At 31.9% G+C, this 23,981-nt stretch overlaps 2 protein-coding genes across 6 annotated transcripts in view; one reads left to right on the plus strand and one right to left on the minus strand.

Annotated features, from left to right (window-relative positions):
• Nucleotides 1–7,045, plus strand: part of LOC125052079 (rho guanine nucleotide exchange factor 17) — an 89,219-nt gene extending 82,174 nt beyond the window's left edge. For 3 of the 5 annotated variants that reach the window (XM_047652752.1, XM_047652747.1, XM_047652750.1), the window contains exons 14-21: nucleotides 96–325; nucleotides 1,826–1,846; nucleotides 2,321–2,501; nucleotides 3,061–3,128; nucleotides 3,641–3,777; nucleotides 4,164–4,341; nucleotides 5,297–5,464; nucleotides 5,923–7,045. In XM_047652752.1, coding sequence (XP_047508708.1) covers nucleotides 96–325; nucleotides 1,826–1,846; nucleotides 2,321–2,501; nucleotides 3,061–3,128; nucleotides 3,641–3,777; nucleotides 4,164–4,341; nucleotides 5,297–5,464; nucleotides 5,923–6,203 — 1,264 coding nt within the window. In that variant the 3' untranslated portion in view covers nucleotides 6,204–7,045. The remainder of the gene's footprint in view (nucleotides 1–95; nucleotides 326–1,825; nucleotides 1,847–2,320; nucleotides 2,502–3,060; nucleotides 3,129–3,640; nucleotides 3,778–4,163; nucleotides 4,342–5,296; nucleotides 5,465–5,922) is intronic. The other 2 variants (XM_047652749.1, XM_047652751.1) reach the window with 2 other exon arrangements.
• Nucleotides 7,046–7,622: 577 nt separating this feature from the next.
• Nucleotides 7,623–9,714, minus strand: LOC125051780. The gene is made up of 2 exons (XM_047652337.1): nucleotides 9,415–9,714; nucleotides 7,623–9,185 (listed from the first exon to the last, which is right to left on the minus strand). The coding sequence occupies exon 2, from the start codon at nucleotides 9,177–9,179 to the stop codon at nucleotides 7,725–7,727; it is 1,455 nt and encodes a 484-aa protein (XP_047508293.1). The 5' UTR covers nucleotides 9,180–9,185; nucleotides 9,415–9,714; the 3' UTR covers nucleotides 7,623–7,724.
• Between the last annotated feature and the right edge of the window lie 14,267 nt (nucleotides 9,715–23,981).

The following is a 23,981-nucleotide window of genomic DNA, read 5'->3' on the forward strand; positions in this document are numbered from 1 at the left end:
ATTTTGACTACTGTTTATTAAGGGTAGTACTTTGTCTTGCAATAGCCAATCAAACAAATAAAAAGTATAATAGTTGATTTCTTGACTTATTCCAGTTCTTCATCGAGCGATGAAGAAGACGATGGGTCATCAAGTGAGAACCAAGATGCGCAATCAGAGCGTAGTCACGAATCTGGCAGTCTTCGTTATGCCACCCGCACACTCACCCCGAACCATAGTAAAAGTTTAAGCACGCCGCACACAGGGCAGAATATACAAGTACACCCCGTCATGAAGAGTAATTCCAATCCAGCGGTCGATAAACAGGCTATGGGGATTACTTCTGGTAAGTCCTTTGCTATATAGACATGCCCAGGTACAGTTTTATAAATCTATTCTTAAATTGAGATATGCAACTAAAGCAGACCTTCTACGTTAATAGACAAGGGTAGTCAAATAGTCAAAGTCAATAAAACTTTAACCGAAAACCACACGTAGCCTGAATACGTTTTTTTAAATATCTAATATGAACAACATTGACCGTTTTAAATTTAAACAGTTAAATTTAACGATAAAGCGAGATCCCTCCAGGTCCAGCTAAATAATTAATAACTAATCATAAATAAACTTTCAATATATTCACTATTCGATTAGGTAACCTATAATTTACCTTGTTTATAACTACTATTTGCTATATATACGTACATTAATTATGTTGGTTATGGCACCTTGAAAAGGTCATAATTGTGTTAAGTATATCCGTAATATCGCATATAGCACAATTATCTACAATAATTTGCAATTTAGAAATAGAGCTTTATAATTGCTTATTAATTTATTTATTTACACTTAAAAACAGATAACATAACACACAAAAATTATAAGGGATGCAACGGGCGGCCTTAAGCTAACAAGCGATTTTTTCCAGGCAACCCAAGTAAGGAAAAAACTAAAAAAAATATGATAGGTAAAGTGCAACCAACTCTTATAAAAAAATATAGAATCACCAACTTTAATCAAAAATAATACAATTTCTTTTAAATAATATAAAGTAAAAACTAAAAAGCTAATCTCACGGATTCATGAATTGCGATGCAATACAAACGCATAAGAATAACAAAAGTCAGGATTGAGCAGGATAGGATATGGTTAAGAAATGTTATTGTAGAAGAGTTTTAAAAGATGTTACGGAGGTAGCCATTCGTATGGAGTCTGGCAGCCTATTCCACAACTTAATGGCGGAGAACCTATACGAATTGCGTAAGAAGAATGATGGAATTTCTAAAAAAAGCATCTGTTAGAGGAGCGTAACATATAGTAACATATATATTAATCATGAGATAGTACAATTCAGTTAGTTACAATTTCTACTTTTTCCCTATTAAAAATCATATCAGTGTATAATGCGGTCAAAATAAGAATATTATCTATAAACGGATATCCGCTAATAAAAATCAAATTTTTATTGTAGTACCTAAGTCTCAATTAAACAAGATAGTCCATTGAAATGTTACATTTGCTGAACAAGATGGCGGCCGGGGTCAAGGGCGAATTGACCTCATACATGTCCCATAAATAAAATTGCGTCCTCTAACAAATTTTCAGTTTGGCCCTTAAATTGTAACATTTCAATGGACGAACAACCGTTCTGCAATATCGATATGCACATAATATGAATTCTTGCAAAACGTACTTCCAAATGACATTTGACAGATAGAGGTCATTGCCGTTTCTATACTTTATATTTGAATCGTTGTTTCCTTTCTGTCACTAGGCATAGATAGTACCTATTGCACTACACTATAATTTTACTAATTTCTCACTTCCTTTTACCTATGTCTTTCAGTACACGGACGCATTATAGCTGGTATGACTCGAAACAAATTTTTCATTCGGCCCATATTCTAAAACTTAAATATCTTTCAATCAAAATAAAAAATACTATAAGTTAACTTCGATGTTATTAACAAACTTAAACCCACAGTCCTTAGCTTTTGATTTTTCAATATGAACCTTAAATCCAGTTCCAAGAACTGTCAAATAGTCTATGAAATTTATTGACCCTGATCGGGCGAAGATTATATAGAGAGATATGTTTTAGAATATGGGTCTTAAACCATCTTTTTATTGCACTCATATAGTAGTTTCACTTAAGCTTCCATTTAAACTCACGTTTCATAAAAATAAAATAATAATAATTTGTATTATAAACATAATCAAAATATAACAATATGTAGAGAATTTAAAGAAAAATCATCTGTTCAGAAGTGTGACGCAATAGACTTACAATTCTGTTTTAACAGATACTTAGATTCATCTTTTCAATTACAAGTACTTCTAGGCACCCTCTCGTCACCAGCCAGCCGTCAGTCTTCAGAGGACAGCAGCACAACTGCGAATCAGCCAACAATGTGGTTGGGAACTGAAGATGGCTGCATACACGTTTACAACTGCCTGGATAATATACGAATCAAGAAGAATAAAGTCAAATTGCAGCATAATTCTGGAGTTCATTCCATTGTGTAAGTTAGCCAAAAATCATTTAAATAACACTTTAAAAATATTTATTAATCACATAATTTAATTAACATTTTACTACTAGTTGGGTACTAGCATAAAACAAAATTATTTAGTGTTTTACCCTAATAAAATAGAATAATTTTAAGCTTATAATAAAAGACATCCTTAATAATTTATAAGGAATATACCAAATTAATTTAAATTTTATAATTACCTTTACCTGGAAATATTTGAATACGAACGGACGATTAAAAACTAGTTAAGAAAACTGTTGCGTTATTAAATAAATAAAAAAAATATATATTAATTATTAATATGCATTACAATGTAGACATTGTAAACTTGAAATCTTAGAAGATTTGGGAACCCTTTTAAGTAAAAAATAACTGTGTCAAGGTTCCCAGCTCTTCCATAACAAGGATTCATATTACAAAAAAAATATATGTCGAATTAACTTCGTTTATGAAGTTTAATAGTTTTGTACAATATCAAAATAATTGTAAGATAAGTTAATATTGTAATTGAAATATCCGTAACTGGTTGAAATATTTATAATTTAAGGTATGTGGAGGGCAAAGTATTCGTGGCGTTGGGAAATGGCGATCTCGTTGCGTATTGTAGAGATATCGGTAAGTAGTCATATTTCATTGTTGTTTTGTTGAAATATGTTGTATTATTTATTTCGAAAAACCTTACATTTTAATGTGTATAATTGTATATATAAATAATTTTTAAATGGAAACGCCACAAGGTTTCAGACTTAACAAAAATATGAGTGTTAGGTGTGGGTGTGTACACGTGTGTGTCTGCGACATTAAATGTCTGATACTATTTTATGGATATATTTTTTGAAAGATTATAGACTGGTTATTATGAAGTGGTTTGTCAAAACGAGTACCACCAGCAATTATTACACAAAACATTAGCGTAATTCCAGTTAAAATCGCTCTTTTAACTCAAAGACGCTTCTTCTTTTCTTCTTTCGTTTGTTATGCCTGTAACGATCAAACCGGAAGCCCTGCATTAGGAACCCTGGAAATCTTTTCATAAGGTGAAAGAAAATCTTGATTTGTAGCATTGATGATCTTGGTTTTAGAATAGCTTAAGTTCTTGTATGAGATGAAACTACGGTATTTTTCAGAAGGTTCCTGGGCAGAGCGATCGACGATCCAAGTGGGAACAGGCAGCACTCCCGTCAGCTCCATGCTGCTATCAGAAGGACGGTTATGGTGCGCTACTCACTCCACCATCAAGATCATTAACCCGCACACTCTTCAGGTAACATATAATAATATTTTTTACATTTTCATTAGATTCACAAACACATACGTCGGCTAATACTGTTAAAGATACAATATAGACGTTTATTTGTACTGATTTCTTTATAAAATTTACATCGTATTAAATAGTATATGTTTTAAACATAGGTGCTGTAACGTTCGTTAAGCTTGTTCACAACACAAACGAATTTATATTTATAATTGTTAAGCTCAAATCTTATCTTTGTATATTAATTGTGACCGAACATTAAAATTTGTAGCCAACAAGAGGTCACTACTATACCATTTGGAACATATTTTTAACTCACTTCAAGAAAGGCAAGGGTTTATAAATAAAGTTATCTTAATTTAAAATAGTTTCATACAGCTTATTTCCTTTTCCAGATTGACGAAACATTCCAAATAAGTTCAGAGACGAAGCCGATAAGTCACATGGCGGTGTCGCACGGCGCAATATGGCTGTCGTTACACAACGCGGCGCAACTCAGGGGCTACAACGCCACCACGAGGGAACTCATCTGCGAGATCAATATTACGCCGCATGTCACTAAGATGCTGCATGGTGAGATATTGAAATGAATTAACTTAATTTAAATATAGATATGTTTGTTTTTGGACGTTTCATTTCTCGATAAGTTCTTTAGGACTTTTTTCTAATTAAAAAAATATGTTTAAAGAACTTTATTTCTCATTACAAAAATTATTTTTTATTTACATGAGAAATTTAATATTAAGTATATACGAACGAGATACATGTCGTCATCAGCTAACCCAATTTTAGTCTAATGGGCCCATTCTGATATGTGTCTTTAATGCCCTTTTGAACTGATCAAACACGCTAATGTTACGAACCTTAGACGGCAACCGATTAAACAATTGCACACCCTCATACCTAATAGATCTCTTTAAATAATTTGTGCGCGGCTTTGGCAAGATAAGCAAACTCGCTCGACGAGTATTGCGTGTAGTGTGGTGTATTTGATTTTATTAAATGATAAGTGACTATGTAGAGAGTTATTTAAATTTTTTTTATAAGGATACAGGTGCTATAAACATATAGTTGTTTAATCGTCATAATTTTAGTTTCTTGGTAGATTTTATTAGTAGGTGTTAAAAAATTGTATCTGAATAGTGCTTTTATTAATTTATTTTGTAGTGTTTGTATTGTAGAAATTTTGTTTTTGCATGCTGTACCCCATATTTGAAAAAATTAACAAGAAACTCTAAAAGTCATGTAAATCTCGAAATAAAATACCTATGAAATCTTCAATAACGCAGATACACAATTATTTAAGAACTAAAAGTTCTTGATCGATCTGAAAAGAGTGTCGTCGGGGGATTTGTGGTTGCAGGAGAACTAAATTACCTAGTGTTGTTATTTCGACTACAATGCTACGTCATTATGGTTCGACGATTATCACGTTACTTAATATGAAAAAAAAAAGAAATAAAAGGAAGCGTAGCAAATAATAATTATATTAGTTCGTGTTCGGTATGAATTATGGGAAATTTTCCAGGTTGCGATGACATAATCCGTCAGCATAAGGCAGCGTGTCTTCGAGTAACTGCATTATTGGCGCATCGTGACACTCTTTGGATTGGAACTAGCGCTGGAGTACTTCTTACAGCACCGATGCATAACGTACCCTCGGCCAGAAGTGGTCTCACCCAGCCGCATATTACTGGTATAATTTTAAAACAATTAAATAAATGCATATAAATTTCAATCAACAATTTATTTTTTTCTAATATCTATATATATTTAGTACCTAGACATATATAGCTAGCTGTACCCTAAGGTTTGTTAATATTTGGGAGCAATGTGAAGCAGTAGTAATGATATTTCTTATTTCACTCTATCATAGAAGTCAATATTAATTCATTGTTTCAAAATGTACCTACCAAGTCAAAACAATTATCAATTTCCTGAATATAAAATCTAGGCAAATTTTTGAAAAATGCTTCATATAAGATTTATCGCCCTTATTAAAATCTTGAACTAATTATGAATTAGAAATAGTACTCATTGCTACTATATTTTTTAAAATCATAATAATTGTGGCTTGGTCATATTTCACCATTGTCATATTGTGGCATCTATAATTCACTTAGACCTAAATAGTTTTTAATATTTCATTTTCAGGTATTCCATACGGTCACACGGGTCACGTAAGATTTTTGACAATCGTAGAAAACCCCGTTCCCCAAAAGCCGACGAAGCCAACTCAATTAAAAGCCAAAGGTCTAAGCCGCCGCTCAGCGAACGCAGAAAAACTTCAGAAACAAGCCGAGAACAACAAGAACAATATGGAGACGCTGATCATTTCCGGGGGTGATGGCTACGAGGACTTCCGGAGTTCCACCATGACGGAAGACGCCGGAAGGGAGGATTCCACCAACCACCTGCTTCTATGGAGAGTCTGAACCATCATTCGGACTACAGGGTCTAATTCCGGTCTCGGCCTTTACGAGTTGAATTTACATTGCGATGTCCAAGAGCCTAAATTCTTGAATCGAATGTTGCTTTTTAATAACTCGCGAGAGTGATAGGTTGAGATTATTAACGTTATTTAGGACATTAAATGTCGATTATGTGTCTATCAAATTATCCTAACAATGTGCAGTATTAAACAAATTTTAGATTGGTTAATGCCAAATGAATATTTACTGTTTTAGAACCCTTTACATGTCCATATCAAAAGTGTTTTATGTGGTTATTGTTTCATAGCTGTTATCCAAAACCTCGTGAAAGTTAAAATCAATGTTATTCATATCGCTTCAAAATGTAGGTATTAAATGTAGAGGACAAAGTGAAGCAAGCTTACCGCGTAACTTTAATCGCGATTACGATTTCTATGATGAGTTTAAGTATTGGAATTACGGTCAACGCAATGCTATTATGGATTTTGATAGAAGTAGTTAGTTTCGTTGTTAGATGATGTCATTAATGTTCTTTGTGAGGGTGTAACAATACCAGGCAATTGCTAATTGTGTCATTATAATCACTACGAGTATAAGAATTACGTGGTAAGTTTGCAGAACGTCTTTTGAACTAGTTCTAAGCGATTTTGATGTATTTGTAACAGATCTCTCGATAGTGTAATTCTATGTACCTTACTTTAATGTTAAACTGAGTTTTAATTGCTCAAACGAAATTCAACTCAAATGTTACCTACCACGAAATTATTTTGTGAACTAAAGGAATTGTAAAGTTTTGAAAACTGTAGGTATATTTATGACGATAATAAAGAAAGTTGCACTAAAAACGTTATATTATTTAATAGTAGCTGTTTCCTAAAATTTCATCTCCATATAATTATTATCTATAAATTTTTTGATCGATGGATTTAATGTTCCTAAGAGACAGGACAGACTCAGGTTTTATTGGCCTAGTGGCTTCAGCGTGCGATTCTCAACTTTGAGGTCGTAAGTTCAATCCCCGGTTGTACGCCAATGGACTTACTATGTGCCCATATAACATTCGCTCGAATGGTGAAGGAAGATATCGTGCGGAATCCGACTTGTCAACCCAAAAAGCCGCCGGCGTGTGTCAGGCACAGTAGGCTGATCACCTACTTGCCTATTAGATTGACAAAAGACCATTAAACAGATACAGAAATCAGAGGCACAGACCTGATTTATTTTATTTTAAAGATACGAACCCACTTACTTTCTCTTTTAAGAACAATAATATAAATTTTGAGGATTATATTTTTTATAATAAGGATTAACATTATTGGAATTGGCTTTTTGTTAGAGTGCCAAGCTCAGCTAATTAGTGCAAACAAGTGTAACTTTCGAATGCTTTCTATTAATAAATAGATGACATAAATAAAAAAGCCATTTGAATGCACCACTTTTATCTTTAATTGATACAATGTTACTTTATAGCAGCTCTACATATTCTTCTGTATGTAGTTTACTTAACATTAAAATTTATTTAATTTAACTACACATATCAGCGATATCGGCAACAAAAGCTTGAATCTTCTCATTTTCATTTATTTTGTCTTTTTTGCCTCTACTTACAAAATAAGGATCTTCTTGCAATTTTGCAGCCAACCTTTGTAAAATAGCTCTTCTGTCTCTTTCTGGATCACTTACTTCTCTTTTCCTTTTATTGCCTGTTTGTCCCTGTAGGGACTGAATCATGCTACAAACTTTATCTTTATTCAAACTCTCAAGTGCCATAATAGTATTGCCAATTTTGATAAACGAATTTTTTTTACCTCTCGCTATATAATAAGGATCTTTTTGTACCGATCTCACTATGTCTTCAAGTGCTCCTCGCCGATCTCTTGCAGCTTTAGCTATACGACTCCCATACTTTTTTCCTCTTGTTATAATATATGGATCATCCTCCATGGACGACCTACTACTACGTTCAATTAAAATATAACGTGGTTCTTCAGCGTAAATTCTGTCATCCTGAATTGTATTTGGCTCCAAAGGCTTGACGTGGAACCCCACACTCAATTCTTTACTAACGTGTGCTTTGTCACGACCTCTTAATGTCCCAGTAAAAAGATATTTCAATTTACTATCTCTACCTCTATTTGCCCAAAATGAAGTAGGATCCCTTAAACGTGACAATTTGGAATTATTTTCAAAATCAGATGGAAATGGTTTTAGAGTATCATCGAAATTCCGGTACCTTTTACCTCTCGTTGCCCAAAATGGTTCTTCTTCATTAAACTGTTGAAGTGCATTTTTGTTTTTCTTACCTCGGTTGCCCCAGAACGGTTCTGGTTCATTGTATAGTGCATCCATCTTCCGTCGGCCTCTGTTTCCCCAAAACGGTGTTTCATCGTCATTGTATAAGGCGCGGTGCTTCGAAGATTGAAACTCGTTGCTTTCTAAACGTCTACCACGGCTGCCCCAAAATGGTTCATCTTCAGTTCTTCTGCCCCTGCTACCCCAGAACGGATCGTCTTCTTCTTGTCGCCTAATTCTGTCGTCCCAAAATTCTTTACTATCTTCTTCACTGCTACTGTCATAACGCCGGCCACGATTACCCCAGAATGGCAGGTCATTTCTATAAATTGAATTCATTGAAAGACATGTTTTGCTGTAAGGAGAACAAACTTTTTCGTACGTCATAGGTTCTTCAGAGTTCTCTAAAGATGAACTTTCTCTCCTTCCTCTTGCACCCCAAAATGGGTTTTCATCTTTAATAGTATCTAATTTTAATTTGTCTGTGAGCTTTTGTGAAATTCCATTGTCATCGCTTGGTTCATACTGTAAGAATGATTTGATATTGGAAGATCGTTTCGTTCTTTCGCTACCCTTCTCGGTATTTTGTTTATGTTTATGTATATTCGTGTTATTGCCAAGTTTTCCATATGCGATATCGTTAGATGAAAGAAAGAGTATCAGGAAGATGAAGATTTTCTTACGCATTTTTATCTGAAATAATAGTTTCAAATATGTTAATATTGCCATGCATTTAAGGAACATAGATATTTTAATTATTATTAAAATTTAATTACTATTTATTATTAACTTCGACATTGCAACTTTTTGGATATGTTGCAAAAAATTCAGCCTGATAACCAAATTTTTAAGGTACGAGTAAATGAAAATCGAATTCAAAACAAAATTCTTTGAGGACTCTCTACTAAACAGAAATACTTACATTTTTATACACAGGGCAGGAATACACATGATTACTGTATTGTCCAGTCGTTGGCTTACGTTTGAGGTACAATATTTTCTTGCGGTGCTTATAAAGGCAGTCCAAGCAGCTAGTTCCCTAGGGTTGTCTCGGCAAATTGTATTTTTTCCTGTGTGATTGTAATGCGTTGGGACCATGTGACCGTTATTAAATTAAAACAAATCCCATTTCGAATTGCTCCGGCTTAAAGGCAAGTTCTTTTCTGTTGGAATGTTCAGTAGTATAAACTAACCATTTGTTCCAAAATAATACTAGTAGATAAGACACCATAACACCATCTAGATGGGTATATAGTAGTACGTAGGCTGCCTTATTAGTTGCCTATATTTGATCAATCGAGGCTACTGAAGTTAGAGTAGAATAGTTAAAATGTGAAATATTATAATTATAATTTTGATTTAACCTAAATGTGCGCTCAAAAACTATCCTTATTCACGATTAGCGTCAACCCTTGGGAAATAACGATATTGGTCGTATGAAATAATATTCCATGAATAATATTTTAGCCTAATCTTGCCCTTGGAATTACACTATCAAAGATTGCAATAACCAAACATTCTAGTTGTCAATGAATATAAAAAAGAAATTGTCTGAAAAGAATTTGCTGCCAGTGGCTAAGGGTTTGCACGCATGTTTCATTAATTACATTTTTGTTACTCTAAGAAATCAGTGTACATAAATAAATAGTACCACTTATGACGCTTGTACATGAGGTATCGTATGTATACGTATATCTGTCTGCGTATGAGTTCATACTCGGTCGATGTAGCTAGAAAATAACAGAAGTTTGTGAAGGTGGATAAAGTTACGGAAGACCTACACCAACGGCAATACTAACAAATTTACAATCTCAAAAACAGGTGAATACTAAACAGTAACATTGTAGAAAGAAGAAAAAGAGGAGGGCTACAACCATTGGCTTCATTTTTCTGTTTGTGTTTCCTAGATATGTTTTTATTAATCAAGTAGGGGACCAGTCTTCTGTGCCTGACAATATATATATATATTCTTCGTTTTAGCTTAGATCTATAAATCAAAGAAGTATAGTAAACCGGCATTCACACACATTTGTGCCACGTATGGATTTCGTCACGATGTTTACCTTCACACCACGATCAAGTATTAATGTGCGGGTTATGAGCAAGGACACGATCTCAGTGTAGAGGTAAACGCCGAAGCCCTAAACTAGGTTTCCACTACTGAGATTTCAGACGTAGAAACTATAATTATTTTGATGACACATAAGGAAAGTATCATTTCAAATTCTGCCCGCCTGACCGTTATCTGCCTCTTAATATAACGTATAGCTTGGTGGTGAAACAATAATCGTATCAGATTGAACTGAATTACCTTAAAACATGATCAATAAAATCGATGCAACAATGTGTCTTTTTAATGCCTTATTATGGTTAAACTAAACCAGAGGTTAGTCTGGTTTTTAAAACAAATAAAAAAATTATTATTACATATTAAATATGTGTTATGCGCTTAAAATTTTAACAGTCGCATAAGTGAGTTTCGGTCACCGCATCCTATTGCCTCTATGCAATAGTATGAGGTGGGAAGATTTATTTTTAAAAGTATTCGAGACAAAACTTTCCCTTAACTACATGTTACTTGTTAGTTGACATCTTTGTTTGTTTCTTTGATTAAATGTGAGAGCGCGGAGGAGGAGTAGCTAAGTTGAACCAAATTTTTTTCAAACAATGCAATATGATTTCGGAGGATGTTTGCTACTTTTTAAGGAAAATATTTTTTTTACTACGTTTAATTGGTTTACAGGTTATAACCCTTTAAATAATTTGTCATTTTGGCTGATCGAAACAACTCTTTTATAGGCATGAATAAAATTTCTTGTTTATATTTTTTTTATTTAAATACAATTTTGAACCCTTATGATCCAACAATTGACATATCAACCAATTGGTATGATAAACACAACATATGTGTGGGTTGGTATTATCCTTTATTCTGCTATCTAGAATCCATCATGTCATAGACTAGTTGAAGTGTGGTTTTAATTTAATACATTAAAGGTAATTTTATTTTATATTACCTTAATTAATAACCTTAATTTATACATAATTTATATTATGTATATCATCACATAAAGTGGGATTTGGTACACGAATTAAAGATTTACCCGTTGGGTTTTTACCATAGTTACTTTAAATAAAGTATTTAAGTAATGTAATATTAGAAAACTATTATGAGTTAATTATGAAAATACAACAAATGTGTATAAGATATCTATAAAACAATTAAGTATAACTATAATAATGTCTAAAATAAAACTTAACTAAATCTTAACATGAAATGAATAAGGAGGATCCAGGAGGTTTTTGGAGTAACCACTATCCTACCTTAGCCTTGTATGTAGTATTTTGCACCACATTTTGTTGCAAAAATTCCAAAATTCAACATAATTTCACACGAAAACCATTTATAATCAATCAATCACCGTCCCTAAGTACATATCTTTTATTCCTTACCCTCCTTACCTTACATAAAAGAATAAAACTATTTTAAAAATAAATAAATCCAATTTGCCCCTTGATCCCTTCAGTACCGTTGTGTTTTCTAGAGTAATAAGATGGCTCGTGTTTCTATTACCCACTCCAGTAAACTTTAACTTGTATAAAAGGAAATAATAGTTAAAGAAAAACTTATTTTATTTCAAACCGCGTTACTAAACAGACCTCTTTACTTCTGTATCTTTTAAAATTTTGCATAACCTTTAGATGAAAAAAAAATTGACTTAAATTGTCTTGCAAAAAATTTCAAAATTTCTCCTTTATGATCATTATTAATACAAATGTACAATTTTCTTTTGTTACGAATGTATATAATTTTATTACCAGAATTATTAACTGCTTAACAGTGTTTATATACCTAATAAACTAACTAACAATTAAAATGATTGCCTCGACCGTATAACGCTTTTAATGTTTATGCAGATTACTCTTAACAACTCTTAATTTTTTTATAGTATCCAATAGTCCATTGTGTTTACGGTGTGACGAAAAGAAGACATATGTAGTACTTTAGTATAATAGCATGCAATTAGATTGATTAATTTTTTACTAATAAGAGATTTATTGATGAGTAAGTGCTTGCTTTTTATACGTTTATAAATAAACTTTTAAATGTTTACAAAACGATAAATTATCTAATTAAAAAAAGAATAAGTCGTAAATTGGGAAAATTACGTTGCAATAGTTCACAAATATCGCGTAAAGTGTTAGTTATTTTTAACTCCTTTGATATGTCGGAATTGAAGTGTTGATATTCGTGATACTGAAGGCCACGACAGAGATAATAGATTATAATTATCAGATATGTCGGAAACAACTTTGTCTAGCATTATCAGTGCACCCAATCACTGTGAAATTAATGGCGTCGCTATTGCAGTTTTAGTGTTTTAAATGAACTTTAAAGTGTACATAAATTAAATCAATAAATACGAAGTATTTGTTATAAAATTAAATAATAAACTTTGATATTTTCGTAAATTCTGGATTGTATGAAAATATGATTAGCAATCAGTGTCGCATTTAGAATCTCATATCTTCTGATACATCTTTTGGTTCATATAGACTTATGCCTTATAGATATAAAATATATAGCAATGGTATAATTGTTCGAAAACATGGTTTGCAGTAATTTTCAATCAGTTTGCGGAATACTTAGAATATTCCACGTCGACGACCCTTGGATAATGCCGTTTGCCTGAACTTTGATTAGTTGGAGCTGTCTTCCACCAGCTGTCTGCAATGCAACTTTGATAGAGTTGATATACCGCCTGGTGCAACGTTCGAAAAAATTAGATAGATATAAAAGGGGAAAACACCTTTTAGTCTAGTAAACTTCAAATATATATAAATATTTAACATGTGTTTCGTTTTCAGATGAAACACTGCTAATTTGGACTAACTACAACACTCTGAAGTTTATATTTTGTAATTCTGAGCATTCTGATAAACGAGCTAGGTCTGGATATCCATAGTTGCTCGCCTCATACTTTGAAATCGATTTTCGTTTAGTTTTTATAATTTTTTTTTATCTCTTCGTGCATGTTATGTTTGCCTATAAGTAATTGTCATGTTAAATCTTTCACTTCAATGTATCAGTGTGCCGAGCGTGTATAAATAAATAAATTCGAAGAAAATGTATTTTTGTTAACCTAAAAGTACATAGAACTATTTCAAGAGAGATAAAAATGCAATAAAAATGATTCAACATCTGTACAAAACATGCATGAATTTTGATCTATGCAACGATAGCAATCTCAGTTTAATGTTTACGTATAGAAACCGAACGAGAGCTTGGTTATTTGTTCATCAAAATATATTTTACAATTGTTTATTTTTCTTAAGTATTTTATAGATAGTCAAGTAGTGGGTCCGCGAAAAAAGGGTTTTTAAAAACTTAAAGTTAAAATGAATACAACCGGTCCGATTTGAGGTCCGTTTAATACTAAATATTACAAGTATTCTATTATATTTATATCCTATTCTTAAAGGCCTACGTGACCGTTGTGCTGACACATTGTTCTCACGCTCTACAAGGAAACGTTACTTAGTAAGAACTAAGAGTGGTTCGTAAATCATGTAAGAGTGGTTCGTAAATCATGTAACAGCACTTCAGCTATTGAAATATAAAGGATCTTTGTACTACTATGTTGCAATGGTTTTTGTTTATATAAAATATAATTATCCTATGGTGGTGACACACGGGATTATATAACTCCTCCCTCCTTAAGAGCGAAATTATCAGGGGATTGCACATGCAAATTCTGATTATTTCGCCACTGCAACATATTAATAATCTTATTTTTATAAAAAACACAACAATTAGCAAAATACAATAAAAGAGTGCCTAAACTAATGCTTTTCACTTTCACTGAATTGCCCATTTCACTATCACTATCTATGTTAAGTTGTTTCAGCATGTAAGACATGTGTTGCAGGTCACTAAGGTCCATTCCTTGTAAGTTTACTGGATTCTGATTTTCCTTAGAGTTCACTGGTGGCTGTAACTCCAGCAGCTTAATGGATGGGATACGTTCTCTTCTATAATTACTGTATTCTGGTAACAGTTGGATGGGTTTTCCTTGAAGGTCATCAACTCCTCAATGGATGTCGTTTCAGGATACGGTGCCCCTGTTTTCTTGTGTGCAGAGATAATTTTCCTCAGAGACTTGTTTGCAAGGCTGTATAAGCGGTAAGTATGTTACACCTTTCACCAGGATATAGGGATATTTAGGAATGATTATTAAGGTTAGGTTTTTAGGGTCATGAAAGATAGGTAAGGGATACATTTTATTCTAACTATAAGTTGAATTGGTTATTAAAGCTACCTCTAATACAAAAGTTATTTTCCTGTCTATCATGTATGATTTAACATTAATCGTATCTTCTAATTTAACTAAATTATCCCAAGTGGGTGGATACATAAAATTTTCTGACTGTGATATATACATTAAAATTTGTAATAAATGTGTAAAACATTGGTTTTGGTGAAAGCCAAAGCAGTTTCTAATTCGCTTATTTTTTATATAAAGCGTTCTAAAATTACTTACAAAAAGATTATATAAACTTAAAACATATGTAGAGTATACTGCATTATTTTCTTTAGTACTTATGTCTTTTAACATTTTTTTTTACACGTTTTAGTCTTTCGTCCATATTTTTTTTTTTGAGTTATTGTGTAATATTTCTGATGAATTAATGAGTCCATCTAACATTTTGAAAACAACTGTTAAACGCTTGTTTGTGGAAATTTTGTTGATTACCTAATTGATTTATTAACTGTTCATATCGTTGAGCATCTTCCTGATCTAAGTTTCCAGTTATCATTTTAATAATAGAGCCTAGAGGGTTCAATATTCCTCTTCGTACTCGGTGTGAAGGGATTATTTGCCTAATCTTTTCAGTAGTTATTCTTTGCAAATACTCTACTTGTTCCCTAATTCCTAAAAATTCTTTAAACTAAGGCTTATCATCACTTACTAAAATTACTATATTTCCTATTGTTATATCCTAATTCCATCAGTAGGCCATTTAAATCTAATACCTTAAAAATAAGCCAGTTATCCTGTTGGATGAAGGCTGTTCCCTGTCTTTCGGATCCCTGGATTGTTTTCAACCTTTGGAAGTTGAAGGCCCAAGCTGGGGCTCGTGAGTGTCATCATGATCACTAAGCACCACCTTTGAAGGTCGTTTTATGTTTTTAATTTTTACCTTTTTGTGTTTACCTCTAATTGTAATAGGGATGGTGTTTCTTTCAGGTTTTCCTGTAACTATGGCCTTTTCAAAACAAGGTTTGTCCTTACTTCTGCGAGTGTTTATTAATTTTGTGTAAATTGTTTTCCCTTCTGGCAACGGGACGTCGGATTCGCCACCGCGTTTTTCTCTAGAGTTTTCCTTAAACGTTAACATTTTATCAGATATGTATTTGTATAAAACTTTTATTCTTTTGGCGTGATCTTTAATTAATTTTTGCAAGTATCGTTTCTCGAAGTCTATATTGAATGCGTTTTCAGAATCTACATGGCCAAACACTACTTCAAACGGTGTTAAAGTTGTTACAGTATGAATCGCATTATTATATGCCATGATGAGTGATATAATAGATGCGGCGTCGGTACATTGTTGTTCGTATTTTGTCAGTCTGTTAATTTCAATTAAGGTGGAATGAAAACGTTCAGCTATTCCCATTGAATTAGGGTTCCTAGGCGTGCCGATATGTATTTGGATTTTATAGAGTGACATCATTTCTCTCAATAGATCGTTGTTGAATTCAGTACCAGGGTCGCAGCTTATTTTCTTAGGTATGCCGTAAAATGAAAAGTATTTTATTAGTGCGCGGATAACGTCAGGTGTGCCGTTACTAGGAATTTCAATTGCCTGTCTTAGTTTGCTAAAAGCGTCAACTAAGGTGAGGTATGTTTTTCCTTCGATACTAAATATATCTATAAATAATTCCTGGAATGGGGCATCTTGCGTTTGAGTTAACTGTAAATATGGTTTCAAAGGCTTTCGGTCATATTTCATTTGTTTACAGGCTTCACAAGAATTAATTACTGCTGATATAGTTTCTTTCATGTTATTCCACAAGAAGTGTCGCCTGATGCGTGTAAAAGTTTCTTGAATATCTCTGTGACAGGTTTTTCCGCGATGAAATTTCAGAATAACGGCATTCTGTTCATTTTCATCGTCAATAAAAACGATTCTTTCCGTAGACTCATAAAATTGAATTGATCTACCTTTAAAAAGCCTAATTACCATGTTGCTGAATTGTTTGCGATGTTCCGTATATCCGAAATATATAAAATATTTCTTTTTGGGTTTTATGTATTCTTTCAGGAATTGTTTGATTAAATAATTACACAATTACTCAATAATTATAGCTCACAGAATTTGATGTGAATCTAACTTATAATTAGGTACACTTACTTTAGGGGTTGCAGAATTTCATGCACTAACCTACTTACTTCTATGTTTCTTTAATTTACTTATTACAATTTACGTTTATACGAATTTAACTCTAACAAAGTCTTAAAACTATCGTTAAGATGAGAGATGTCGATCTCAAAATAACAAAAGAAAAGTGGAGAGGGCTGGATTTGAAAGGTGAAAAGGTGACTTACCAGTACATCGCTGCCTCAACACTCGCACAAAACACCCTTAACGCTTTTGGATTTGCGTTCTTGACAAATTTATTTGTTCTTTTGAATAGCCGTTTTTAGCAATCGCGACGTAGTTTCCCCTTTTTAGGTAAGCAGAATTTGATGCTCGAACCGATAATTGAGAAGTACGTGCAGCTAGAGCGACTATCCTGTCCTCAGCGCCAGTCAAGTAGTGGGTCCGCGAAAAAAGGGTTTTTAAAAACTTAAAGTTAAAATGAATACAACCGGTCCGATTTGAGGTCCGTTTAATACTAAATATTACAAGTATTCTATTATATTTATATCCTATTCTTAAAGGCCTACGTGACCGTTGTGCTGACACATTGTTCTCACGCTCTACAAGGAAACGTTACTTAGTAAGAACTAAGAGTGGTTCGTAAATCATGTAAGAGTGGTTCGTAAATCATGTAACAGCACTTCAGCTATTGAAATATAAAGGATCTTTGTACTACTATGTTGCAATGGTTTTTGTTTATATAAAATATAATTATCCTATGGTGGTGACACACGGGATTATATAACTAGATATGATGAGAGATGTAAACACTCTGTGTTATTAAAATATCAAAACAATAAATTCATTTTAGTTAACTGTATGAAATATTAGCTTATGTTAGTTTTGTTTTGCTTTAGTAATGTTAGACTAAAATAAATCGTGTCTTTTTGTGCCATTTGACAGGAACCAACCAATAAAACTATTTAACTTATAAACAAAAATATTAGTTTAGAAGTATACAGTAATTTTATTGAACTGAAGATTACGATAACTACTTTTACCGAATTATTTAAGAATGTTTTAGTATAATATCAAGAGATTGCTACAGTAGAAATTTTCTTGATACATATTATTTACTCGTCTATACGTAGTTCCTTGATTGAAAATTAATATTTAGTGAAATGTGACTTTGAATATTTTAATGAATATAAGTTGTCCATCTTTTTTGGATATCATATCTTTTTAAGGAAGTGCAAGATGTGATCCATTTACTTTCGCACCTTTCCTGATTTAAAAGGCAGCAAAATCAAAAACAAAACACGTATTAAATTCCCTTTTTATTATTTTCATTGCATATTTTGGAATGTTCTTTGAATGAACCGAACATACTTTATAGTTGATTTTCATATATTATATTAGAAGACCTAAGTAAAAATGCAATAGAAACTTTAATATTCCATATTAGCAAGAGTTTGAAGCGTAAAACTTTCGAGATTTATTGAGGAAATGGGGACTTGCGAAACTAAGCACAGCCCGGGGCACGTATCTTTATATATTTTCCTCGAATAACGCGTAATATTTCTCGGAAATATTACGTCTATCAGAAATATCATTTTGCTATAAACACTAAGAAAGTCATGGTGATAAATATTTACACACTGGCCGGCTTCGTATGCATACAATTACGATTATCCTAACTGAATTCCTACCGTTTAAACACCATAAGAATTCCTTGAAATCGGTTCACGTATTACCAAATACCATCTGTTTGTACTAGAAACTTCACCTTACTGAAATGTAATCATCAAATATGGCTTTATTTGGATATGTTTGTGCATTGAAATTTTGTAGCTTGAGGTTACATACACAAATCCATAAAGAAATACTAAGAATATATAGGTTAACATAAGCTTACAAGACATCCGAGTATTGTATTTATATATATATTTATACTCAGAGTTAGACTACAAACTCTACGCCGTAGAACCATATACAGAATTATTGAAATAAAACAGCTAAGTGAAAAAAGAAAAGAACCCTTATTGAAACAATAATTTTTTTAAATGAATGTTGGACCTTTTTATCATATTACTTTTTAGACAGCAATATGTGTAAACGAACACATTTGTCTCTCACTGATAATAATTTGCAATACACGTAAAGTATTATGACTGCCGCCGTTCTTATAAAAAAAAATCAAACTTGAACCCCGAACCTCAGTGCAACGTTGAAACAAACCTGTGATAAAACATGATGCTAAGTACGTTAGATTACTACATATAAGCAGCTTACACAAAACGTCTGTACTTTACAATAAAAGTAAGTAGCTTTAACATTGTTCATGTTTTACATTCGTATATTTTAGAGTGAACACACTTTGCACTGTCTAGACAAGCGTTGGTTATTGACGAAGATATATTTTTTCAAGCACCTGCATTATTGTGTCATTAAATTTTGCCGGTTTTTAGTAACATAATATACTCTATGGTTACTTTCGATTTTACTTTATTATCTATCGGGATAGATAGCATAGACCACGGTGATTCTTACTTATTATTATTTTATTTATTTACTTCGTTGCATGAAATACAGTACAATAAAATATTTAAATGAAATAACGGGCGGCCTTATGGTGAGCGAAACAATTGGCAAGATGCGTCTGCAAAGAAATGGTAAGAATTAAAACATACACATAAATCCTGGATTTTACTATTTATCAGTTTAGTGAAAGGTTAGTGAAAGGCACACACAATTTAACTTTCTAAGCAAAAGTCTATCTAAACTAAAACAGCTTTCTTTTGCAATTGTTGTACTAGCGAATACGTGACCCATTTTCTATGTTTTCCATAATTTAAACCACTTAAATTACAAAAGCTTAGCAAAATATTATTTCATGAGATGACGGTTAAAACAGATTCAGTGACGTCTGCGTGGACGAAAGCTTTTCCGAGCGTTAACACAATAGTAGTGATCTCATTCACACATATGTATTTTATATAGGCGTCTTCTTCACTCTTAGCGCGGGAAATTTGCGCCAATGCGGTCTCTCAGACCTGTAGATTCAATTGCTTAGAAAGGACGTTTCAGTTTTGCAAGCTTTCGCTGAAACGTAGCGTAGTGCTTAAACTTTCTGCTCTTTAGTGTTATTTCTTGTAGTGTTGTGTTTTAGTATTAAGTGATTGTAAATAGTGAAAGACGTAATAGTGAGGTGAGTAATTTTTGTTAGCTTGAATATAATTGAAAACTAATTTGAATTTTAGGGTTAATATTTTATTCGAGGCCAGTATTAAAAAATTAATGTGAATTCATCTTCCATAAATAAAATAAATATAGACCATGTAAGCTTTTTAATATTGCAAATATTTATATTCATTCATTCGTCCATTATTATAATTTTAGATCGAAAAGGCTCAAGTATTATGATTTTTGTTTGTATTATATGGTATGTGAAGTCAACGTTGCATATTTAAACGTAGATATTTATTCAGCCATTCTATAAAGGACCATAGATATATAACAGAGCAAATTCATTGCATTATTGAATTTTCTATTGACATATTAGACACCTTCATTATACTATAATACTCTGATGCAGTTTATCGATCGTGAACACCTCATTGACATATAAATTATAGACGGACTGTTGTCATGGATAGTTTTACAGGTATAAGTTATAACCTGTAAAATTATCTGTTTCAAAGATTTGTGATAATCGTGATCAATTTGAATCTCTTTAAAAACATAAAATTCAATTTGAGATCAATGAGATCGATGAGTTTCAATGTCATAATAATGTTATCCTTTATCTTGGTGTAGTCAAGTATACACTTATTCCAATTCTTATTTTCACTTGAAATATACATATTTAAATCAAGATATGATTTTGAAATATTCACGCCAATAGAAATTAGAATCAATTTAACATCTTTTCTGTTGACGTTCATAAATGTACTTGTTTACCTATTTGAATAAAGTTATTTTGAGTTTGAATTTAAGACTTTCTGCTAGTTCAATATAATCACTTGTCACAACCAAGTTTTATTTAATGTTTTTTTCAGCTATTCATTAACTACCTAATGTTACAAGACAGTATCTCTGAAATGAGTTTGAAAACGCTATTAAAATACGCTGTGTATTTTTGCATGTAACCAGCAGTAACGAGCAACTAACATTCTTTACAAATTATTCGATATTATTGGTTACATAAGTTGTTAGTTTTCATAGTTAGGTTATAGTTATTATGTGGTAGTATTTTGTATATTTTACACCAGTGTAACTAATTACTAAAACGCCAGATGGGGGACCGCTAAAATCTAATTATGAACTTTGTGATCCATCAAACTTATAAACAATTAGGCATTATTAAACTTCGGAAGGAATATACGGAAATCAAATATTATCTAATAAGATTAATATTGTCTTACGTGTACTACAGTCCTGTGAAACTCCTTTGTGTTATTAAGAAAAACAATTCTATTAAAAGAGAAATTATTTAAGGTATAAAAATAAAGTGTAGGTGCAAAATTAATAGATACTGTAGAATCGTGTGTCATACACTTCTACAATTTTTAAGTTTTAAATTAAGATATAGAGTCAAGAATTAGACCCGTTTGTCCAAATGCAATACTTTTTTGATATAACTACTGAATCTTACACTAATCCATGACGATTTGCCTTTGTTTGTTTTCTTTTGCTATACAAGTACCTACCTAACTTTTAATTACGCACATATAAAAATATTTATAGTGTTCAGCGGGGGTTCCAACGCACGACTTAGAAGAAAAGAGTTAGAGATCTAAATTATAAAATTTGTTGTATATCTAAATTCCACATTTATAGCACAGGATAAAATGTATCATGTGTATTTCACAGGCTGAAAAGACAAAAGGTATACAGAAAATATAAAATAAAATAAATTTTGGTCCATATAAAATGTATAATTAAAAATACTGTAATCATACAAAGATTCGTAAAATTTTATAATGAAAAAAATATTTGATTCAATTACCACTTTGAGCCAAATTTAAAAGTTGTCGTATCCAGAAAGAAAATTTTAATTATCTTAAAAGGTAAATAAAGAAAACCGAGTTTCCTTAAAAGCTTTTTGTGAAAATACTTTTTATAACTTTGAAGTTGGTATTTGGTAAACGTTTCTCAACAAGTGCCTAATTAAATTATACGCTCGCGAGTGGGTCCATAATTTTAGCTTAGTAATCAGCCATCGTAATATTAAAATTATACGAGAACGAAATTAGCCCACACTTGGTCACGTGACTATTATCATAGATTCATAGGGCGTTAGTGGGTCAGGCCTGTCGCAAATCATTTTTGACTAGCTTTGAAATAGAAAGAGAGAGAGAAAGAAATTAGAGTACAAGTGACAAGCACAGAACACTTATCTCCGTTACACGCGTTAGAAGTTATACTTCTATGATAGTATAAGATCCCGCTATACAACGACCTTCACCGAGATGCTTATTTAATGAAACTTATTTTATATTTAATTTAATATGTCAATAAATATAATCCATATGGGTTGCCTAGCAAATTTCAGTCCAGAGTATGTTTAATGAATATTTAAAAAAACATTTTTTTTTTATAATTTGCATGTAGTAAATTTTTTGAACTTTTTTCAATCAATATTTTTAATCAGGGTAGTATTATATATGTATCACTAAAAACTTCTTTTATACTAAAGATGTATATATACTTTAGTGTCACATAAAAAATATACACATAAATAATTAATTGATTAAAAACAACCTAACTTTTGCATATTCTATGGGCTTCATACTTTCGATTGGTATAGAATTTATCTAATAATCATACCGGTGAAATGTTTAAAAAAAATTTTTTTTTTTAAATTAATTAAAAATACTCTGGACTGAAATTTGCTAGGCAACCCATATGGATTATATTTATTGACATATTAAATTATATATAAAATAAGTTTCATTAAATAAGCATCTCGGTGAAGGTCGTTGTATAGCGGGATCTTAGACCATGACGTAACAAGATCTTTTCAAAAATTGTATTCTACGTTTGTAGAAAAAACGATACTAACAATAGAAAAAACTAAAACGTTGACTATAGCTAACTTCAGGGTGTCGGTTTTTTGTGTCGGTGTGCGCGCGCTAAGTAAACAATTACTCTCATATTTTTTCCCTAACGCTCCAAAAGAAGTATAACTTCAAAAATACTTATATACAGAAATCTTAAGCCAAAATGGTTATAGTTTATTAATAAATGAGTAAGTCTATAGTTCTTTGAAGTAAGTTCTTCTACTTAGACAATACTTCAACAAATATAAGCAATATAAGTCTATATTAAATTAGCTTTCTGTATTTACTCAAGTTTGATATTATGTAAATTCGCTGTCTGAAAGTAATGGTTAGGAGTGTTTGAAATTTATTCTCAACTGATGTCTGCAGCATATGAAATGCTCATAAAAGTAAAAGGAGGTCTCATTTATATACGGAAACCACCTCTTTTGTGATTAACTACTATTTTGTTGACTTATTCTCTATTCCAATGTGTGATTGTGCAATAAGTACAATTTAACAGATCACTTTTATTTAGTAATAGTGCATCTACAAATAAAACAATATTTATATCATCACCAGTCCTGCGATTCTGTAACTCACTTTTCGAATTCACACAGCGGTTTTCGCATCGGCGGTCGCTCTCAAATCAGTCGTGAAGCAGTCATTTTATGATTTGGCATTCTGAAAAGGTGGGAGCTTGTAGTTTATTGTTTATTAGAATGCCAAATCATAAAATGACTGTTTCACGACTGATTTGAGAGCGACTACCGATGCGAAAACCGCTGTGTGAGTTCGAAAAGTGAGTTACAGAATCGCAAGGCAGAACCCAGACCTAAACGAACCAGAATAATAAAACGTGAAGATTAAAAATTGTATATCTTTTTCTTTTCAGGTAAATTAGTGAATCGTCAAAATATATTCCAAAATAAAAATTATTGCTTAACTAATCTGTTTAAAAATCGTTAATGTTTTAATATTTTATCAAATTAGAAATTGTATATTTTAAAATAAGACATATTAATGTTGTTATCTTCATAAATATATTTAAAGTTACATTTATATTATTGCCTAATAGTTA

This window comes from Pieris napi, chromosome 8 (assembly GCF_905475465.1).
Source record: "Pieris napi chromosome 8, ilPieNapi1.2, whole genome shotgun sequence".
Lineage (NCBI taxonomy): Eukaryota > Metazoa > Arthropoda > Insecta > Lepidoptera > Pieridae > Pieris > Pieris napi.

Coding starts and splice junctions, on each gene's coding strand:
- LOC125051780 (XM_047652337.1), bottom strand. CDS start 9,179: ATGCGTAAGAAAATCTTCATCTTCCTGATACTCTTTCTTTCATCTAAC.